Genomic DNA, 23958 nt, shown 5'->3' on the forward strand with positions numbered 1-23958 from the left:
TAGGCCTGGAATGAATTGTCCAGTTCAGGGTCCAGTTTGAATGGTGATTCCTCTGTATTGCTTCTTGATGCTACTATGCAGAATTAGTTTATTCATGATTTTGTTTCATAATCCATTATATATTCATCTCTTTAAAACCTTGTCACCTTCTTAATAGTTATAAATCTGCCTCGTCCATGGAAGTTTAACTTTCTTAAGAGCGAAGACAATGTCTCATTTACCCCAGAATCTAGCATATTTGTGGTATAATGAGAAATATATTTGGTCTTTGTCCCTAGTACCTGACACAAAACTCCTAAACCCTTGGAATTTCCTGAGTGATAGGAGTGTCTTTTATTATTCACAAAGAGGCTTTTTGAGCACACCTGAGTTTATCTAATGAGGTGATTGAGAGTGGGACCCCTAGATAGCCTCAGGATGGGGCTGGTCACCAGAAAGACCAAGTGATTAGGGGCTGGAAGTCTCAGCCCCACCCATTGACCTCTGGGAAGGGAAGCGGGTGCTGCAGATTAAGCTCTATAAAAACTCTTGAACAACCAGATTTGATGAACTTCAAGGTTGGTGGACACATCACTTGCTGGAAAGGTGGTGTACCCTAGTTCCACAGGGACAGAATTTTCTGCACTCAGGACTCTTCTTGACCTTGCCCTGTGTACCTCTTCATCTGGCTGTTCATCTGTATCCTTTACAATATCTTTAATAATAAACTGGTAAGTGTAATTAAATGTTGCTGCAAGTTCTGTGAGCTACTCTAGCAAGTTAATAGAACCAAGAAGAGGGTCTTGGGAGTCCCCAGTTTAAAACCAGTAAGTCAGAAACACAGGTAACAATTTGGATTTGCAATTGGTGTCTGAAGAAAGGGCAGTCTTATGGGACTGAGCCCTTAACCTGTGAGATCTGATGCTATCTCAAGTAGATAGCATCAGAATTGAGTTAAATTTGTAGGACACTCAGTGTCTGCTGAGATTGGAGAAATGCTTGGTGGTATTGGGAAAAAACACATTGGAATGGTACTTTTTACAAAGCAAGTGGTGAATACGCCTACTGAATTAAAATGAGCATCAGAAGCCAATGCTAAAAATTAGATGGAATCCATAAATCTTGGAAGTGTAGTTGATTTTACCCTGAAATAACTCCCCTAATGGTTATGGACTCAGTTTGGAAAATTACATCAAAAAAATTCTTACAGTGAAGTCGAAGCTATAAACATAAATAATAACTGTGTGTTTAGCTGGACATTTTCCTTATTAATGCTGTCTGATATTATTTTATAAGTGCCGAATCTCAGTGTTTATTAATAGTGAACTTGGCCAACTAAAACCCTAAAGTCTTATTTTTCTGAACTACTATCTAGCTGGTATCACTCATCACCTTATAAAACTGATTTTTTAAATTAAATGCAGAAATTTGCATTTACTGGTACAGCTAGGGCTCCAAGGTAGATGTGTTCCATTAGAAGGATAAGTTACAGGGAAAGAATGATTGCCATTTCTAGAAGTCTTTATTTGAACAGCTGTCATAGGAAGAAGGAGTAAACTTGTTCTATATTTCACTGAAGGCAGAGTTTGGTTCAATGAGTAGAAGTTACAAGTCGGAAGATTTCACCTAAATATAAAGAAACTTTCTCTTTGCGTAATGGTGACCAACGATGAATTCTTTAGATTTTATTGAGTCCCAAGACAAAAACTATTTTTCAAAAGGCTGGTTGCTTATCTATTGTAATGTGGTGTTGTAAAAAGAAGTCCTCCATCTAGGGGCCAGTTGTATCAACTGAGATGTCTCTTTCAACTCTAAGGTTTTATGATCCCATTAATAGTTTCCATACTTTGCAGTTGTTGCCATTCTGCAATCAATCCTATTTTGCACCTAGACTTAAGCCTGTCAATTGATTTAACCTGTTAATTCATGTCTGCCCCAAGAGAAATTTCTCTTTATAAATTAAGCCTGTGTTCTCATTGTATATAGATCTATTATAAAGAGAGAAAAAAGGTCTCTGGATGGAAATGGGACCTGTAAACACAATGATTTTTAGTACATGTCTCATCTCAACTCCTAGAATTAATGACCTAAAGAGCTTCCAAATGTTAGTCAACTCTTAACCCCTTCCATGATGGTGACAAGGCAAGACCTCATTATGACTTCTCAGGCAAAGAGTTTTCCTTTGATTCTGACAGAATTTCATGGAAACTATAGATAAAGCGTGTAGAGTTTTTAATGTTATCATAGGAACGCGCCAAGACACTTTCATGAATGCACAAAGAAAATAAAACAATAACAGAAAGAACAAAGGATCAGGCACCAGAGAACATATTGATATTTCCACTCCAGCTACTTGAAAGGTGACTAGATTCAACAGAAAAACAAGTGGTGAAGGCGAGAAAACAAAGACTGAATTCATCTCAGACATACATCTGAAGTTTATAAGAGAGAAGCAGACAAGGACTATGTAACTGATTCATAATAATAGATACCCAAGATATTTCATGCAAGTATAACACAGGCATTTCCCAATTATCCATGATAATAGAACCAAGGATAGCAAAAAATGAACTGAAATCCATATAATTCAAAAATAAATTTGCCTCAAAATTCCATCCTCGTATCCTTTAGATTTTTCTAAAATCAAAATACTTTCTTATCTTTCCTTCATCCATATTACAGTAAAGGGGGTACTCAGTAGTAAAGGGACTAAAGGACAGACAATGCATAGGAAAATCCAGAATAGATCTCCTGGGTATTTACTGAGGGTCTCTTGTGTGCAAGAAACCATCAGATAAAAGAAATGCAAAATATACTCCCTGCCTTTAAGGAACTTAGCATTTTCTTTGTCAAAAACACACACTTATGAAACATCAAATACATTAGCAGTATATGATTAAGCACCAAATGCTTGGGCATTGACAATACATGGCATTGACAGTTTTAGAGACTAAAGTACTCATATTTTGTTTGGGGAGAGATTCATGAAAACAACTGGACTGAACTAAACTTTGAAGGATTGTTAGGAAAAAAATGGCTGGGTAAGATAAGAACGAAAGATGTGTTCTTGTGCTGTGTTCCTCTAACCTAGCTTAAAATGACCTATTGAACTCGGTTCCCCTACCTCCTCCCACACACATCCACCCACAAGCTAAGCTTTTAAACAATATTGCTTTTCTATGAAATGCTTAGAGGTAGTCAAAATCTTCTAAAGCCCTGGTCCCTAAAAGCATTCTTCTCTCTCTCTTTTTTTTTTTTTTGGAGGTCAGTGAAGCAGTTTCCCCTGTCTATCCTATCAATTAGCAGAAACTGGCAGTACTTAGAAACACCATTATTTCCCATAAACACATTCACAAAATTAAACAAGTAATATCTAAGCATTTGTGCTCATGAAGATTAAGTGATTTTGAGTGTTGTGAAAACGGAAATCCCCAGTGCAACACTCCTCTTTTAGATATGAGCAGAGGCATGTTCAGCAAGGTCAAAAGCAAATTAAGGGACAGAAAGAAGAACAAAGTCTCAGCACAGAAAAGGAAAAGCCAAGTTGAGTGATGGCGTCTGCATTCTCCACAGCATCATTTGCCATAAGGCCATCCTATCATAAGGAAGAACTGGTTCAAAGGAAGCGTTTGGGTCTACAAAGTCAGGGTTTCTCTCTGCACCTGCAGCAAACTTTAGAGCTAAAACAACAGTGAAAAACAGCAGCATGGGTTGATGCAAAGACAGACTCTAGATGAAAAGCAGCAACACAGAAGGAACCTGAGAACGTTCAGCATTTCAGCTAGATTAATGTTTTGGGGGTCACTGCAGAACACAGGCTCTGGAAATGGAAAACCAAAAAATGGGGGGTGGGGAATCATGTTTACGTCATCTGTCTTCCACAAATGGGAGAGACCAGGAGCATGCTGTGAGTGACCAGGAAATGCCATTGTGCAACTGCTGAGTCATCTCATTTGTAGTTTACAGATAGCTTTTGGTATATGGATATCAACTTCTAGAAAGAGTCAGAGATAAGCACCCAGGCTGTGCTCTCTGGAAATCACATAGATATACGTATAATCACAATGCCCCCAGGGACACTAATAATTAGAAGTTTGCTATCTCCTCCTGCATACTCAGGGACAAGTTCACTCACATCCTTATGTGGCAGCCTTCCCGAGGATGGGTGTGGTCCATAATCCACCCATCAACCACTCTTTCCAGAAGTCTCCAAGACAAAGCTGCCTCTCTTCTAGGAGTGTTGAGGTTCCTGTGTACAAAGCTGGAGACCTGTAAAATCTTCAAGGGGTTAAACTGCAATGTCTCCAGTCCTTGCCACCCCCTCCTATGTATGAGAAGGAAGGGCCAGAGCACACCTTTCCACAGCACTGTGTCACACATTGTCACTAGGACGCTGACACAGCTAATACCCTTAGTTTCGCAGAAGACAGTTCCTACTGCTGCAACATACTCTCCCTCTACTGGAGTAAAAGGTTGTCCCCCGCCCACACCCCAGCAAGGCTGGGGAAAAGGCACCTCCATTTCCCACAGGCTCTTCCCTCTCCCACACACCCAAACATGTCACCTACTCTATGTCATGACATCCCATGGACATGTTTTTCTCTTGGGCTCACTCAGGACCAGCCCCATTGCCTCCACAAAATTAAACTAAGGGCCACGCACATGGAATAGATGGTCTCCAGGTGTGTAAGTTTCCATCCTTTGGGTATTTCAACACAAGGAGCTTTATCTTTCATATTCTGCTTCTCTAAGGGCAAATTTACAATCACCAGTACTTTTTGTTGATGCCTATAGGATGTCTGAGAGTACATATGAGCAATGCGCTCACATCTCAGCACAGAGTCATTCTTCCTGGGGCCCTGCTCCAGGCCAGGCTGCTGGGTCTGTCTAAGACCCCTTCTGCAGCACCAGCGAACTGAACAGTAAACCAGAGGTTGTCATTCCTCCATGCTTCATATTCTGTAGGTATGATCTTTTATATTATATATCAGACAAGTTAGGGACTTTTAATTATATTAAAACAAAATTATATAAACTATAATAAAAACTAAATACAGGTTTTGCAATACTTTTAATAAATTAAAACCAAAAAAAAAAAAAAGAATTCTAAGACCTAAATTTCAATGATGTGTTTCCTAAAAGGAAGGCTCCTCTTGAAACTGACCCTGTGACTCTAAGAAAACAATACTACAATGATATTTATAACAATACTTTTGTATGTGGCTTTATCATGTATACAACCTATTTTCACATGTCTTTCAAAAGAGAGATATCAGAGTTTAATTATTTCTTTAAGATAAGTTTTTAAAATTCTGATTTATCTGACTATACCATCTTGATAATTCCATGGAAAGCTGCAAACCCTGACTCCCTAGGCATTAATACCTCCTTGTCCCTTACTTTTAAGACACTGATCATCTTTATACAAAATTTTTATCTTGAAACAATCTGGAAATTTAATGGAACTGGAACATGTGGGAATTTTTTTCTCTCAAAAATTTTTCTTTCAAGACATTTTTAAAAGTTACAAATCACTATCAATATTTTTAAATGTTTCAGAATGAAAGTATGTTACCTAGATTATGTGATCTTGACATTTACTTATTTTATCAGCCAAAGAGAATTATACTGACTAGCATAATAATGAGTGACATGTACATGATAAGAAAATATCTCTTTGCATATAACAGTTGGCCTGAAATTAATTCAGATACTCTTCATTTTCACTAAAAAAATATAGCATACCCTCAGACTACTTTTAGGGATTAATTCTATAGGAATGATCAGATAAGCACACAGATATATTTTATATATACAAAAGTATTCATATGAACACTATTTGTAATGGTGAAAAATTATAAATAACTTATATGTTTAATAGGGAATGGATTATATAAATTATGGTCAATCCATACGATGTAATTCTATGCAGTCATTAAAGAGATGATGTAAATCAGGATTCATTCACACAGAAAGATGCTCATATTGTGTGTTTAATAAGAAAGCACATTTAGTTCCATTCTTTTTACATGGAGTTGAATGTAAGTATGACTGTAAGTTGCTGTGTGTGCAGAGAGGGGACTGAGGATTCATTCACCAAAATGTTAATAACGTGTTATTTCTGGATGGTATGATTTTTATTTTATTTTTATCCTTTTCTGTAATTGAATTTTTTTACAATGACAGTGTGTCATTTTTTATAATCCAAAAATAAAAGCCATTTTCAGTTCTAGATATTTTTTAAAATCCAAAAATAAAAGCCATTTTCAGTTCTAGCTATTTTTTAAAAGACAGGCTTTAATCCATTTGTGAGGAAGAACCATGATTTGATTCAAAATACTGCACTTCAAGATGTGGAACTAAACTAATCCAGTGCAAGTTTACCAAGGACTATCTCCTTTTTCTCTTTGACACATTTTAGACAAATGAGAGGCGTTTAAAGAATAGATGAAGAATATCAAGCACATTCCCTCTTCTCCGTCAAATTAAAATTTGTTTTATAAGTGAACAGGTAGGTCAGAATGAGTGGTTTTAATCTATGAGATAATCTCTATCCACCATCTCTCTGGGGTTTCTAAGTAGGGTAAGGAAAACAAAGCTTAAAGGCTGTAAATCATGTCAGATCCAGAGTTTGAGTAAATAAGTTAGATTTATAAAAACATCAATTGTATTTAAATCCATGAATTCTTAATGATATTTTAAAAACATGTTGATTACATTTGTGTATGCTAGGGAACTACCTCTTTATTTAGAAAAATAATAAGGAAAGAATAAAGCATTTACCAAAAAAAAAAATCAGAAAATGCTGAATTCAGTAGTAATTCACTGCAGTACAATTTTAAGCATTAAAAAAGTAAAATCTAGCCAAAAAGCACATTAAATTGATACCATTTTGAGAGTTTTTGTTTTACTCATTTATTTATTTATTTATTTATTACATATACGTCCTGCAAATTATGGTTTGGAGAAATGAGAATTAAAGTCCGATAAAAATGCTGTATAAAGAAATGCCCTTCCAGAAAACACTGCTTTATTTTTCAAGTTAACAGAGAAAATATGACCATTCATGGGTGTTTTCTTTCATCTTTTACTTTTTTTAAAAAAACATTTATTTATTTATTTATTTATTTATTTTTGGCTGCGTTGGGTCTTCGTTGCTGCATGCAGGCTTTCTCTAGTTGCAGAGAGTGGGGGCTACTCTTCATTGCAGTGAACAGGCTTCTCATTGCAGTGGCTTCTCTTGTCGCGGAGCACGGGCTCTAGGCTTGCAGGCTTCAGTAGTTGTGGCTCGTGGGCTCTAGAGCACAGGCTCAGTAGTTGTGGCACATGGACTTAGCTGCTCTGCAGCATGTGGGATCTTCCTGGACCAGGGATCGAACCTGTGTCGCCTGCGTTGGCAGGCGGATTCTTAACCATTGCGCCACCAGGGAAGTCCCTCATCTTTTATCTTCTTGATTTAAAATAGACCCTAGCTAAAAGGAACCTTAAAATTACATATTCTAAATCTTTCCTTTTATAAATAGAGGAATTGAGTCAGACAATTTTAGTTAAGGTCACAGAGTAAAGTCAAGTTAGACCAATGCCTAAAATTCACGCCTCCTGATTTCCAGTCCAATCAATGGTCTTTTCACTGAACCTCTTGAATTGGCATCTGGTAACTACATAATATCTAATAAAAATAGGAACACACACACATATAAAGCATATATATCACTCTTCTAATTACCCTTTAAACAAATTGCTCATTAAAAAATCATCAGATAAAGCTTCAGCATAATCAGGCTTTTCAGTAGTTGCCATTCTCACACAAAAGAATAAAAGATATACATTTACTCATTCATTTATTCAACAACCTTTTAATAAGAATATGGCTTAAGTACCTAGTCACACATATGTGTATGTCATTCACCTTGAAGAGCACTGTTTTAGAAGATGCCAAGAGCTAGGCTCCTGCTTTCAAAGAGTAAGGTGACAATATAAGTGTGGAAAATGCAAATTTTTAAACTAGAAATACCAATGAGAAACAAGCTTCTTTATCATAGCCTTTAGCTCTATCAAAACAATATTTGTTTGCTAAGTACAAAATAGGAAGGCATACTGTGGTCTGAAGTCACTCTTTGCTACCCTAGCTCCAGGAGCCTGGGGCCTGAGTAAGAGCTGTGGTTTGACCACAGTGTGAGTACTTCTAAAGGAAGGATGCCCTTGTTTCGTGCTGTGCCATCCCAGTCCCCTTCTCCCTGCCCTTTACCCTCTTCTTTAATCCTGTGGCAGAAGCATGTTCTGGCTCCTACTTGCCTTTGATACAGATTCTGAACCACTCATTTATTCTTATCATTCAAAACATTTATCCTTCAAGCTTCTGATAAAATTTATGAACTTCCTCAAACAATGTGTACTTGCTTTCAACTGAATGCAATTTTATCCCTTACTAAATTAAAAAGGAGAATCATTATTAATCAGTCAATTAAAAAATAATAGTCTTCATTGCATACCTACTATGTGCCTGGGAGAAATAAATATAAACATTCCATTGCAGAAAAGATCATGGGCAAAGTCATAGAGACCTGGGAGAAGAATTAACATGTCAAGTTCAGGAGAAAATCAGAACAGCCTCCCCGGAAGAAGCAAGCTGCTCAGACCAGAGACAGCGATAGGAGGCAAAGGGCCTTAAAAACCTTGAAAAGGAGTTTCTATGAGAGAAGGCCTGGACTGTGGAAACACACTCCTGGAAAGTAATTCTCCATACTTGTTCATCTCAGCTCTGAATCAAAAAATCCAGCATGTTTTTATCTTTCCATGAAAATCAATTAAGAAAGAGAGATGTATGCAGAACTTTCTCTCTCACACACACACACACACGCACGCGCGCGCGCGCGCATGATATCATTCCTTTTTTCTTCTGCAGATAAGGCAACATCAGATTAGGTGTCTTGCTTAGGAAGCTATAGGGGGAAAGAGAGGCATAAAAAGAATAGAGATTCTTTATAGATAAAGAATGAGAATTAAGAGAATGGGGGCAGTGAAGACAGAGAAGAAGGAATTTTCCTTCTCAAATAAGAAAAAGAAACAGAGGGTAAGAGAAGTTGAGGGTAATAAAAAACAGAATGGAAGACATCATAATGGGATCCTTAATTGAATTTGTGTCTACTCTCAGTCCTGTGCCTGCAGCTGAAGGAAACCCTTGGTAACTCACTCAACATGAAGCTACATGGTCATTTTGGCACAGAAGAAGCAGACAGCGATGAGCTTTCTCTCCCAGATTGCAGCTCTGCCTCAGGATGAAATTGTTCTGATCAACATTTCCCCATCTGGCAGGCAGGCGGCCAAAAGATTGGAGACCTGAAAATGGGTCACTGCGTTTTGACTCCCTGCAGCAGGCCATACATGTAATGTAATATTTACACAATTCAATCTAATATCCGTCATGCTGAGCACCATCCAATGGAAAATGTTATGTTTTTCATGAAAGAAATAAAAATAAAGGTGACTGCTACAGTAGTACCTGACTCCCAAGGCCTAAGCCTTTCACAAACTTTTTCATTTTAGCTTCATCTTGACTGATGAAAATAACTTTCCACTGTTTGAAAAGCTAAAAATACACAGAGTTTAACTACTATCATTTACTTAGAAAAAGCAGCCTTATATAGTAACAACTTCTAATTTAGAAGACAAGAGTGGGGGGTTGGGGGGAGGGACTGAAATGCTCATTAGCCTTCCCCAAAGGCCCTGGCACAGAGTTTTCCTGACTATTCAGAGATCAGCATCCTATATTTACTTACCAGGGACAATTTATTTTTCTTTTATATTTTCAAAGCACTTGAAATGATTCCTTCTCTTTGTGATGATTTCCATATGCTGTTTCCAATGAAAGGGCGATGGCTTACTGAGTGAACATAAGGCCACATTCTGAAACCATTACATGCCATCTCACAGGGAGAGATCCTGAGGACTGCAGAAGCCCTTCTTATGATACTGAGATCCGGATCTCAAAAGGCATTGCAAGGAAGACAGCAGATAACCCTTCAATTTTATAAAGGTTGGTTAAATAAAATTAGAATAACCACAAATGTGATAGCAGTAATTTTTAAAAGCCCTTGAATGTTTCCTGTGTGTTAAGTAATTTGCATGCTCAATTTCTAACCCTGAGAACAATCCTTGGAGCTAGGTGCTAACACTATCCCCATTTTATAAATGAGAGAACTGAAGCCCAGACACTAATATGATTGAAAGAGTCAGAGTTTACTTGCTCTAAACAGAGCTCAACATAAATATAGGCAAATAATTCTTCATGGCTTGAGGTATTTTCCTTTTAAAAATCTGTATTCAGTAGAAATCAATACAATACTGTAAATCAACTATACTCCAATAAAAAAAAATCTGTACTATTTTTAAGGGGGACAATCATTTTATTTGGCCTTGTAAAATGTATAACTTAAGGATTTACTGCCTCAAGCTGATTAAACTGCATAACAAAGAAATCTTGATTTGTAATTGATACTTACAAACATTTTGTGAAATGTTGCATTTTATCAACAATGAAAAATTGCCCTGGGTAAAAGAATCATCACAAATAGTTTATTTAGCTTTTGTGCTCTTAACTTTCATTTGGTATCTGGAGTACAAGAGATCGGATTACCACTTTTCTTAATTTCTGAAGAAAATAAATTTGTGTAGAAGACAGTTACTTCCTCCTCTAATTAAAATAATAATAACGACAGACTCCTTTACTGCATGATTACTCTGTGTCAACTATTATCTTAATATACAATCTTTTAAAAGTATCACAAGACATATCATTAACTGATTCCTTGGATCTCAGATTCCTCACCTGTAAAACTGGTGACATTTTTTTTATCTATAAAAACAGCAATTCCATTACATAGTATGCTATTTTACAGATAAGGAAACTGAGGCTCAGAAAAATGTGTTTAAACCTACACGGTAAGTGGTAGCCAGCATTAAAATGCTCGTATCCTTTCAATGGGTCAGTTTCCAAATAATATCTAAATAAGATCATCTCTTTTTTGAAGGAGAAATGAAATTAAGACAAACTAGAAAATATAATAAAATTCTTTGCTCTAGGTCTGACACTGAAGTCAAAATAAACAGGATCTATGTATCAAATTCTATTTGACACTCCTTAAATTCTTCTTCTCTCACTGGGGGAATCAATGTCAGAGGAAGAGGAAAGGTTAATAGAATTTTTAACCAAACATCTACATAAGAAGCGGTAGTAATAATTCATTTAAATAAAGTGTTCTAAACACCGGCCAGTAGGCTGTTACATTATGAAAAACTGAAATGGATGAAGAGGAACTATGAAGAAAACAGCTCAAAGTCATTCTCTAGGACCAGTATGTTAATCATCTAATGATGGGAACATAACGGCATGGTCAGGGTTCCCAGGAGAGAGTTTTTCATATTTATCACTGTGAAAGACTGGACTTCTTATAGCAATTTCTCATGGAAATGTGTGCCAGCTACACTGGCGTCTTCACAGTTCCTTGAATGTGCCAAGCATGCTTCTGTCCCAGGGCTCTTGTACTTGTAGTGCCCTATGCCTGGAAGACTTCCCCCATTATCTGCCAAGCCAACTGGAACTCCCATGGACTTTTATTTTAAACTAAAAAATGAGAAGGAGCTCTAACTAATGTTTAATCTACTTTCATATATGGATTGACACCAGTACCCTGGTCCAGTCTGGTCCAGATAGTTATGAGTTTCATACAGTACTTGAGGTGACACCACCGAACAGGGGACAGGGGCTCCTAACACGGCAGAGGGGAAAGAGGCTTCCTCATATGTTCATTGTCTTGCAATATATTATGTTTTACGGTGCTTGATTAAATGAATTTCCATGTTATTATCTAGTTTTAACCCTCACAAAATGACACAAGTTTAAAATATTCCTGAAAGGCAGCTATTGATTAAAGATAACATCTACATTTCAGGCACAAGAGAAAAAGATATATATTCCTTCAGAAACTCTTCATCAGCCATGTAGCGAGATTAAACACCATTACTGTTTAATCATATGTGACAGGTTGGTAAAATATTCAAAATTACCAAGAACACTATTTGGAATACGGATTTATATCCACTGTTGTCAGAGAGGAACTTTGCCTTATTGTGCTCTATGATATCAGCTAGTGTTCGTATGAAGTAGTCAGGACTAAGATATTTCATAACCAAGCATCCAGAGCATGAAAAACTTCCAGATTTGTTTTTTTTTTAACAGTGGTTGAAGTCAGGCAATACTCGATTTAAAACATTACAGAATTAAACCAAATGATAATGTTTAGAAAGCGTCTCATGGATGCATTTTAAAATGGTTAAAATAATACAATATGGCAACAAACCGAGATATATTTTTTATCAGCAAATATTGTTGAAGATGTAAAGAAAAACCAGGAAATTGGTAGAAATAATATTAGACCAACCTACATGTTGGAGGAGTTTTGCTGTAAAGTTAAATAAAAGAACATATGTTTCTGGTATATCCCAGCCTACAGTATTTTCTTGATTCTATTTCAACACTGAAATAGATGAAGAACTACTCCTTTGGAGAGCCGATACAGAAAAATACTGGAGATAAGTTCTCAAAATAAACGAATTCTTTAATTTAAAAAAAAAATCAATGTTTTGTGGGAAAAATGTAAATAAAACCACTGATGAAGTAGCCGCCTTAACAGGGATTAACAAAGAAAAGATTCTAGGGTAGGTTGTGAAGTGCCTCACATAAAATTCATTCAGTACATTATTTGTAGGAAAGTTCCGTTGAAGAGAGAAGCAAAATAAATGGAAGACAAAAGTGCAAAAGTGCTGCAGGATGTCATCAATATGGTTAATTGAATAAAAACTCACATTTAATATATACTGGAATCTATAAAGCATGTTGCAGTGATATCGGGAGTGCAGGGGGTCGTTCAGAGCATGCACTTTGGTGTCCAACTGGCCTCTGTCCTAGGCCTGCCTGGACCTGCTCTACAACCTTAGTTATTCACCTAACTTCTCTAAGGCTCAGTTTTCCCATCTGTGAAAAAAAGGATAGTTAAGCCTACTGTGAATGATATGATACATAAAGCACTTAACTGTACAGAGATTTTTTTTAATGTTATGGTTATTTTGATGATATGATGGGGAGACTTTGAAGTATTTTTAGAAGTGGTATAACAGGTGATTTAGAACAATCTCTCTGGCAGCTCTCTGTATCATGAACCTGAGGAATGTGAAACCCAAAGCAGGGAGACAGTTAAAAGGCCAAGGTAGTTATCGAAGAGACAGCTAGTGAAGGCCTGAGCTGAAGGAGTGGGAGTAGACACACCGAGCAGAAAGTGAGTGAGCTACTGAGAAGGTAAATTCAGTACCGCCAGTTTCCACCTCAGTGCGTTGGTTTCATACCCCTTTAATGTGTCTTAAGCTACATGGTAAAATTCTGAAACATGGTCCTACTGCTAGAAAATTTTTGCTTCAAAAATAAAGTAGCATGCATATATACACTAATATATATAAAATGGATAACTAATAAGCACCTGCTGTATAAAAAAATACATAAAATTCAAAATAAATAAATAAAAAATAAAGTAGCATGGAATTCCCTGGTGGTCCAGTGGTTGGGACTTGGCACTTTCACTACCGTGGCCTGGGTTCAATCCCTGGTCAGGGAACTAAGATCCCGTAATCTGCAGACACAGCCAAAGACAAAAACAAATAATAATAATAGTAAAGTAGCATGTCATATTTGTTAAGAAGACATGGGAAATCTGATTAGAAAAAAAATTTTAAATCTATCCTTCAGAAGACAGAATTATGAACGTTTCTAGTCTGTTTCTATTTCATTTCCTAAATTATTTGTTCCAGAAACAAAAGTTTCAAATAGTGATCTGACACTAATTTAAATTAGTGAAAATATACTTAAAGTCAGAACAGAAGAAGTAGGTGTAGTTTATGGGACTACAAAAATCTTTCCACCATGGTCTGTTGAGGTCTTTCTTCCCTTCTTAACTGGCTGTTCAAACTACACTAAACCCCAAAATGTGTGTAGGAGCTTAGAAGACAAACCCCAGAGTCAAACTGGGTGAACCCCAGGTCTGCCCCTACCTACCTGTGTGACCCAAGGAAGTCACTTAACCACTTTCTGCCTCTGTAATGGGGATCTTAAATGGGGGTAACCTCACAGGGTTCTCCATTATATTTAAAAGGTGATCAAAGAATTGTCCAGCACCCAGTAAACATTAATATGAGTTTCTTAAAATTATCTCCAGAAGGCAATAAGATGTTGGGAGGAAAATGATACTCTGAACATTATTATAGATTTTTTCCGGAAAAAATAATCTGTGTCCTAAAACGGTGAAATTCAAGCCAGGTAAGTTTTGATAAAGGAAGGAGTATTGCCTAAGTAGGATCAGATAGAACACAAACACATAGTTCTGTTCAGGAAAAGTCATCCACTACATTGTTTTATCAGTGCAGTACCCACACTGCTTCCAAAGAAAAGTGGAAAAGCTAGTCTTGGGTGAGTAAGATTATAAAAAACCAAAAACCAATGGATAGGAAAACTATTTGTTACATAATCAAGTGACACAATCTTTCATTTATAATGTTTCAAAGAGTAAATCCACCACATTTTTTAGTACTTTATCTGAAACACACCAGATTTATACACAAGTTAAGGAAAACTACATCCAGACTGTCATAACACAAAACTATATCTACTATCGCTGATGATCTGCCACATGCCAATGGATTTCACAAAGACTTTGAAGATACAGTTTGTTGAGAATGTGGCCATTTCTGCTTTTTAATAATAAGAAAAGAATGGTAAATAATTCAGAAAAATTAAGTGCCTAAGATAATTCAATACTGTAAATATGTTCTCACTGATGTTGGTCAAACAATGAAATATTCCCCAAAGAGCAAATGTTATATCTGTTTCTCAGATGAGCTTTTAACTTCATGAAGTTGTTTACTCTTTCAGATTATTTAATGAAGCTGATGCAGGAATTCTCCATTTCCTTTTACAAAAACCTCATGGCATTTAGTTTCATCATGAATCTGTTAGAACAGACACAATAAACATTTTGGAGTCCATATATTTTTCAGGTTTATTTACAATAAACCAGTTCCCTTTCCAGTCTTGTCTCTCATTGCACGTTAGCTCAGAGATGCGTTTCCTGTAATCCTTACAGGAAGATTATAAAAACCCCTAATGGGCCCTCAGGCCCATTAAAAGAAGAAATCTTTACAAATGCTTTTAAAGATCAAATCTTAGATTGGTGACATTCTGATACAATTCTGTATCGAAGTCACCGCAATGTTCAGCATTACTAAATGATATCCTCTTCTCTTATCCAGGATGATGCAGAGTGATATGATGCCCCTGCTAGAGGGAAAGAATCATATTTGACTTAAGGCTGTTTTATATAAGATTTTTTTCAAATAATTTTTTTCATAATCAGTTTTTTTATCTATAAACTGAGAATAATAAAACTTTGTCTACCCCACCAGTATCAAAGGAGATAATATATGTTAACACACTAAGACGATTGTAGGATAAACAAATGAAGTATTTGTAGCTAAATATATAAATTAGCTTATATTCCTGAATACATTAACTAACAGAGGGAGCTAAATTATTTTGGAAGCTGACCTGTCTTTTAAAACCATTACCATGAAAAATATGCAAATATTATCCAGTTAGGTATAATGTGTATGTCCCAATGATATTACATACTGACTTTTGGAATTTGCAGTATGAATTTATTAAAAAAAAAAACCAATCACCTTTATACCCAATAAAAGTTTAATACCCAATAAAAGTTCAGAGTACTTCTAACTTGAGAGTTCTAGCCTCTAATAAGTGTTCAAGAAATAGGTGTTCAAGAAACACCTCTTTAGACTTAACCAAACGTATGCATCTGCCTAATAACGAAATGCATCCCAGGTTATAAAGTACTGATTCACATTCAACAAAAGAAGAAGAAAAGGAAAAAGAAGTAGTTTACATTTCATTAAGCTCAAAGTCAGATTTTCATGCATTCTACCTGGAAACAATAGCTTCAACATGATCAATGGAAGTCATATGAGTTGGTGATAAGTTTTCAATCTAACACACATCAAGTATGTGTGATTGATAATATGAACCTGTATGATGGAACTGATGTTTTTGAGAAGTGCCTATCATTCTGTTATAAATGTGAAACCATTTTATTTCTTCCAGTAACTGCTTTTGACTACTATTATAAAACTAAATCCCTCCCTTAATAATACTTTGGTCAGATCCCATGCATTTCTGGTGGCTTTTGGTTATTAAAACGGTCTAGTCCGATTACAGCTTGATCTAACACCTAACTCTAATCTCTCTCCCTAAGCACGGTGGCTGGCTTGTGGCTCCAGGGCTTGGCAAGAGGAGGAAAGTGCTGTCTGCTCTTTACCAGCCTCCCACCCACTCCTCCCAGGTTGAAGGCAGGAAGGAAGGCTGGAGAAGGAGGGGGAAGGTAGATCTATTTATTCATAACTGAATGAGGTGGCATTTCTCTCTTTCTTGGTTTTTGTGCTTCTCTGGTTAATGTTGAGTGGCCATCACTGTCCTCTCTGCAGCTGGTGTCCAAATGCGGGGACACTTGTGTGGTTCCTTCTAGGAGCCCTGGAGGGCTTTGCCCTGCATAGTTCCCTAACACAGGAAATAGGGCTCCTGTCCAGCACTTCTCTAGCCCTTCCAAGCCCCCAATGCCAGCTTGTTCCTGCCAGCCCCTGGCTAAGAGCTTGGCCTTTCTGGGTAGGCCAAGGAAGATGGCTCAAGTCCTGCCAATGACTTTCTGTGATATTCGTTCATCCATGGGAAATGCAAGGATCCTTGCCTTACTAAATGGACAGGTTCCTATTCATTCTCTCTCTGTTTCTCTTTTTCTCTCTCCTTTTCCCTCCTGCATCTTTCTCCAGTTTTATTCCCCCCACCTTCCTCTCCCTACCCCCATCCCACTGTTCACATAGGCACTAGGCAGGCCAGCAACTGCACTGACAAGGAAGACGTCCTACCAGGGATGCACCTGGAACATTTCCTGGCATATGACAAGGGCCTGATAAATGCGAGCTACATATGGACTATGTCTAGATAATGGCAAGGTTCATGCATAGTCATAGTCATTATTTGATCTCATTGTCCTTCAACAAGTGATCTGTCTTAAAACATGCAATTCTACAATAAAAATTTTATGTAACATCTGCTTAATAGATTTAGCTAGTGTGCACGGATTTCTATAAGCATAGCTATTTTTAGAATTTCTAAAAAGTGCTCAAAAAAATCAATAGATATTAAGTGATCAGTCATATTTACTAATAAAGATGTTCCTAGGTTTCCATTTGTAGTAAGGAGCATTTATCCTGAAATATACATATTTAAACATAAAAATCTTTCCTATTTTTCCCTTTAGAAATAGCTATGTTTCTTGAATTATTCTATCTGAAACATTTTAGATACCTCACTGATGTCACTAAGGGATATGAATTATGTATTTGAATGTGCTTTGCCTAAATACTTTTATTCAAACGTTTAAAGAGAGGATATACAATAATAGATGAGAATCATTAAATCCACCTTGCCTCATAAAATGGATGATTGTAATTTGTCATCTAAATTTTAATAAAGTTATTTGAAACTGGATTAAAATTCATTTTAATAAGTACCATAGTGGTCTATACTTTGAAGAAAGCTTCCATTTCTTTATTTTAAATAAATTTATTTATTTATTTTTGGCTGCATTCAGTCTTCGTTGCTGTGTGCGGGCTTTCTCTAGTTGTGGCTAGGGGGGCTACTCTTCGCTGCAGTGCCTGGACTTCTCATTGTGGTGGCTTATCTTGTTGCCGAGCACGGGCTCTAGGAACGCGGGCTAAAGTAGTTGTGGCTCACGGGCTCTAGAGCGCAGGCTCAGTAGTTGTGGCGCGACGGGCTTAGTTACTCTGCGGCATGTGGGATCTTCCCGGACCAGGGCTCGAACCCGTGTACCCTGCATTTGCAGGCGGATTCTTAACCACTGCGCCACCAGGGAAGTTCCCCATTTCCAACCATTAAAACATGTAAAGAATAAACAGTCTAAACATTTTTTGTTCATGATTCTCAAAATGTGAGTTATTTCTGAATCATTCATAAGATCTGTTTGCAAAACAAAAATTTCTCCCCATTTCTTTATGTGGAGATTTTCCAAAGTGATTTTCCAAGAGTATGTCCAGGGACATAGCCATGTAAGTAGATGTTCCAAATAAGAGTTTTGTAAAATAAAAGTGCTAACATACTTTTCATAAGGACATCTGCACAGACACAATGGGGTTTTATGTTGTAATTACGTCTGAATAAATTTGTTTCTGTGGATGATGTCTTGGAAATATACCTTGCAAGAGTACTGTTTTATGACTCTGTATTAGAAATGTTTGCTTCTCACCACATATATTTAGAACAGAAACTAAAAGATATATAAACATTTAAAAACTAGGGCAATGTTATTGATTATTTAGGGCCTTTTAGAAATTCAATTTATCTTGAAAACAAAACAGAATTTTATGGCCTTGAGCTTCAATGTCAATGAAAATTTTTATTATTAATATTTCTGTTAGTGATCTTTAAAAGTTGGGGTTCACCTACAGTTCAGCCAGCGAGCCAAATACTAAAAACATTTGAATATCTTTCAAAAATGACTAAACATGTCACTAGAAGGATATTTACTGGGAATTATAAAGCTATTAAATTCTGATCATTCTTAATAATATTAGAATTACTTTTTTTTCTTTTTCTAAAAATATTAGACTAGTTTTTCTTTTGCTATTTCAGCTTGCTAGATTTTCATTCTATATAGAATTATTGAAAATCCAAACACTAGATATTTACAACGAGCCAAAAATTTGTTGTTATCTAAAGAGCAGCTTTGTAGAATACCCATTTTAAGGGGCATGATTTAAGCACTGTGTGAAAATTTCTTTTTCTTGAAAATAATCTCTTCCGTTTCCAAACTATTCTTTTGCATGTTCTTCAAAACTGTGAGCATTTTGTTTGCCAGCAACCATCCCCTACTCAGCCTTTCTGTCTCTTTTCTCTTCATCCTCCTACTTGGAGGTAACTTGGCTCTAATAAGTTTTAACCAGTCCTTGGAAAAGAAGAAAATCTATGCCAAGCAACATACACTTCACCTTGATCTCAATGAGAGACCTTTAGTAGAATTGAGTTGACTTAATGTTTTGAGTGAAAAACAGTGATTCCAGTGAGGCCATGGCCTTGATAACGTAGAAATTGACAAGCACTTTGTTCCAAGGGTTTTTGGGAACAAATAATGCTAGTAATAAGAAATTAAATAGAATAAGTTTTAATTAAATATAAAACCAGACCAAGAAAAGTGGGCATTGCCAAAGAAATTTAGAAATTATACCTTCTTCAGAAGGCTCTCTGGTCACTTTTACATGTGGCAAAAAACTATAGATTATTGTCTCTCTCTCTCTCTCTATCCCTCTCTCTCTTTTACACACACACACACACACACACACACACACACACACTATAATTAAGGCAAACATCCAGGTGCTTTCATAATATTTTAAAATCAGTAACTTTATAGCAACACAAACTAAAAAATTAAAGCAAACATCCCGATGCTTTAATATAATGATCTTTTTAAAACCAAAAATATATTTCCTGGGTATTTTAGGAGAGATGGGGGGAGAGCAGGACTAAATTTCTTGATCCTCATACAGACTAATAGCCTCTTTGAATCCTGGTAATAGAGATGCTATCAGCAGAGGAGCACCTCCGAAACACCCTTCACTAGCAATTTGCTTCAGTTCTTCAAAAAATCACACAGTGGTTTCACTTTGAAATAAGCACATCAAGAAGTCGGGAGAACCCATTCTATTCTGTAGGTCTGGCTATGAAAGAGCCACCAGGAATCACAGCTTCTAGCCACTCCTGTCCCCACATTTTAACTGGTAGGCAAATGATTCTAAAACTGTACACTAATAGGGCTGTAGAAAACTCGAGCAACATAGAACCTCACTAATGGTAGAGTCCAGTTTCCACCGTACTTCTCTCCTTTTCCCACCCCACTCAAAATCTTTGTCTCTTTCTCCCTCTGCACACACACACACAAAGACACACACATCAGATGAATCAGGAAGGGTGATCTGTCTCAGGCCCGGCTGCAAGTTAGATCAGAGCTGGAATTAGGACCCAAATCTCAGTAACGGGAGCCAGCCGACGGCTATTCTAGACCCGGGACAAATCCACTTCAGTCTCATGAATTCTGTATACGCTGAATTAGACATTAATATTTTGTCTGATGTTGGCTGCCATTCACTCCTAAAGAAACACAGTGAAACCAACCACCTTTCCGTACCCTTTAATCACTCTGCCAGTTCCAAGCCGAAGACCAAAGACCGGAGGCAAGTTACTTAACCTCTCAGGGTTCTTTCCTCATCTAAAATTAGCGGGTTGAAGTGGGAATCTCTGAGGAACTTTTCAGTTCTAAAAATTTCTGCTTTCTCCCGTTTCATGCTTCATTCCTGATGTTTGAAATTTTCACTAGGTGGCAGGATTCCACCATCGCATTATGAAAGGATTTTCCTATGGAAGCCTGGGCGCAGAAAATTTCAAAGAAACTCCTTTCTTCACAGTGAACATTAAGGGAAAAAAAAAAAAAGCCAAAGGGAAAGAAGAATAACTACAAAGGCCAGTGGTCCATATATTTCATAAGGATCTAGATACATTTTTAATGTAAGTATAAAACAGGAAATTAATCAAACATGTTCTTTCCTATAGTACTTCAATTTAGTATTACAATCAGGTGAAAGTCTGCTTATTTTCATGTATTTAAACATTTGTTTTAGCTGAATCACAATTAGACAATGTCAGATCCCCTCAAGCAAACTGGTAAGCATATTGAGCTAAGAAAAAAAAGCAATATAATGGAAACACAAACATCTAAAATATTTTAAATCATTATTAGATGCATTTCAAAGTTACCTCTAAGTACTTAAAATATATTTCCAGTGTCTTTGAATTTTATTTTGAGCACCTAACCAGACGAATGCACATGATAGAACAGAGTACTTGGATTTTTGCATTTATTAGCCAACTCCTTAAAAGAGTATTCTTTCAAATAGATTTTACGGCATCTTCATCATATTTTTTAAAAATTATTGCCCCAAATTGGGCTTCTCATAAATGCTGTATAATAAATGTCATTACCAATACTTTATGAGGCCCCAAAAAAGCCAAGCCAATCGGTTATGCTGAGCTGAGCACTTCTCCTCAGCCAGAGCCAAGGAAAGTGACATGAAACAATAACAACTGCAGATTCTAATATTGCCTAGAAGAAACGTCCCCAAGTGTCTTGCTGGATGCCGGAGAAGAAGCTAATTACGTAGGCTTTTGTTCAGCTAATAAAATATGGCATGCTTTCTTCCCCATTAATGGCTGATGAATTACATATGTGCTATATGTTACTCTCCAAAGTTTCTTTGGTAAAAACAAAAAACAAAACAAAAAAACCCACACCCTAGAAAGATTCAATGTCAGCATCAAAATCAAACTAATATAGAGACTACTGGATCAGAACTTGAAAAACCATCAACAGGTTGCTTTCCTTCCTTCCTTCCCAGCCCAGAACCGTGATAACCCATCCTCGATGGTCCTACCTTAGCAACTTGTAAGGGCTGCTGCTGCTCCTTGCCACCTTGCAGTCTGAAGCCCCAGGGCGCCCCTCCGGTCATGGAAATGCAGATAAAATCCCCGGTGCCCATTTTCTTCTTTTAGCTGGGTAACATGAAGAGCTTGAAAAGACAGACGAAGCCTGGGTGCGGTTGAGGCTATGCCGTGAGCTTCGGGCTCCCGCTAGGGAGGCAGGACTGGGGCGCGCAGAGCCTCCGCCGTAGCAGCCGCTGCTGCCCCGGCCGCCGCTTCGAATTTGCGCTGCTAATGGGATCCTTCACAAGGCGGCAGAGGCGCTGGAGGCATCAAGCGCACAGCCCACTCTTGCGTCACGCTCCTTTGCTCAGCCCACCTTCAGGAACGGAAAGAGCCTCACACAGAGGAGAATGTCCCCCATTTGGGGCAAGATGCGGGGCGGGGAGGGGAACAAAAGTTCTCTAGCTCTAACGAGAGAACCCAACCCTTAAAAGAAAGGATAATAGGAAAACTTTCACTGAATAATTCTATAAATAGTAGAGGACAGATGAAGGTTTTAATCTCCAAGCCGCAAGTGACATCCTAAAACATGAGCTCTGAGAAGTGAACTACTAGAGGATTAGATTCTCTCAAATAAATGTTTTGAGAATTACCATATTGATGATTGAAACAGACAAAAAGAAGTTTAAGTGGGTTAAATTATTATTTTTCTTAGCTTTTGCTGTCTGTAGCCTGCAGAACTAATCTGCAGGAAATAAAAGAAAGCGAAACATTTATTTTTAAAAGACAAAAACCTTGTACTCTGAAAAGTGCTTTTCTGAACTGGTGCTTATATAGTTCAGAAGAAGGAGAAGAGAGACAGATAGAAAGAGAGAGGGAGAGACTATTTCCCCCTGGAAGCTACATTCTTATAACTACATCTATTGCCTGGTTTGGAGTATTTTAAATTTAAATAAGTGTTTCATTTTCTTCCTTCTTCAACAGGAAGGAAACTTCTTAAACCTGAATAGTCAGCCAACTGAATACGATGTCACCAACAAGTTTCTTCTTTTTAGTCTTTCATCTAGTGTTCTGAGTCTGGGTGGTCCAATATAAAAGTTGATTTTATATGTGGCCCAAAATAGTTTAACGTTTTAAATCTGAATATGACCTACCCAAAATTGCACAAATGGAACATTTTTATTTTCCCATAATACTTTTATTTTCCATGACATTCATCCACATAAAAACACACTAAATAAAGAAGAGCCTGGGAAAGTTAGTTTGTGTTACATGTGGCACCAGACCAGTGACTTCCAGACTCTGCCTGTTTCAGTACTAGGAAGCATCATACAAGGAAGATTTACACAGCCCTGCTCCCAGAACCCAAATGTGTCCTTGATTTTATTTGTGCCTCATCACTGGAGTAAGAAAGACCATGTAATCAGAGACTGGTGGCTCCAGAAGAGACCTTTAGAAGGTCATGAAGACCAGATTCTCATCCGAAGTTTTCTTCTCTTCAGAGAGGTGAATTGACTTTACCAAAAATCTTTCTTTGAAAAAAAGAATTTTACAAGTGACATCCTAAAATATGAACTCTGAGAACAAAAGAAAAAGAAAAGAACTTTTTACATTTGTTCGTTCTGCTTTCTCCTGTCCCTTCCACTTCTCACCCACTCCAGTCTAGCTTCTGTCCCCACAAAAGGAAAAGCTCTCAGCAAGGTCACTTATGACCTTCTTGCTTTTGTGTATCCCTTAATATTATTGACCACGTCCTCCTTAATTGTTTTCTCTCTTAGGCTTCCAGGACACAGCATGCTCTTGGCTCTGCTCCTGCCTGTCCAACCACTCTTGCCTTTGGCAGTTCTTGGCCTCTACTCATCCATTAAATGTTGGTGTTCTGTGCCAGGGCTGTGTCCTGGACCTCACCTTTTCTCACTGTAGACCCTTTCTACGTGTTCTCTCATTCACCCCACAGAATTTAACTTCCCCCTTCAATCCCAGACATCTTTCGTTAACTCCAGGCCAGTATATCTAACTGCCCATTATACCTCTTTCTATGTGACTATATCAAGACACCTAAAACTCAATATATTCAAAATCAAGTTCATTATTTCTTCCCAAACTTCTGTCTTCTCCTCCTATGTTCCCCATCTCAGGAAAATGGACTAACCCATTACCTTTCTCTTATGCATGGTTCCCTTCAACCCTGACTTAAATGTAAATATGACACTGGAGACTAGAACTGGGGCAGCCATATTGTGACCATGAGGTAAAACCAAGAATAACAGCAAAGACTCCAGTTTCCGACTGAATTAATGCCAATAGCTATCCAC

The 23958-nt window shown here is 37.2% G+C and overlaps 1 protein-coding gene across 4 annotated transcripts in view; it reads right to left on the reverse strand.

Moving 5' to 3' along the window:
- Window positions 1-21949, reverse strand: part of SYNPO2 (synaptopodin 2) — a 171855-nt gene extending 149906 nt beyond the window's left edge. For 3 of the 4 annotated variants that reach the window (XM_067735185.1, XM_067735184.1, XM_067735183.1), the window contains exon 1: window positions 21655-21906. In XM_067735185.1, the coding sequence (XP_067591286.1) occupies window positions 21655-21759 (105 nt within the window). In that variant the 5' untranslated portion in view covers window positions 21760-21906. Of the gene's footprint in view, window positions 1-21654 lie in introns of all 4 variants that reach the window. The other variant, XM_067735186.1, reaches the window with a different exon arrangement.
- Window positions 21950-23958: the final 2009 nt, after the last annotated feature.

Source organism: Pseudorca crassidens, chromosome 4 (genome assembly GCF_039906515.1).
Source record: "Pseudorca crassidens isolate mPseCra1 chromosome 4, mPseCra1.hap1, whole genome shotgun sequence".
In the NCBI taxonomy this organism is placed as follows: Eukaryota; Metazoa; Chordata; class Mammalia; order Artiodactyla; family Delphinidae; genus Pseudorca; species Pseudorca crassidens.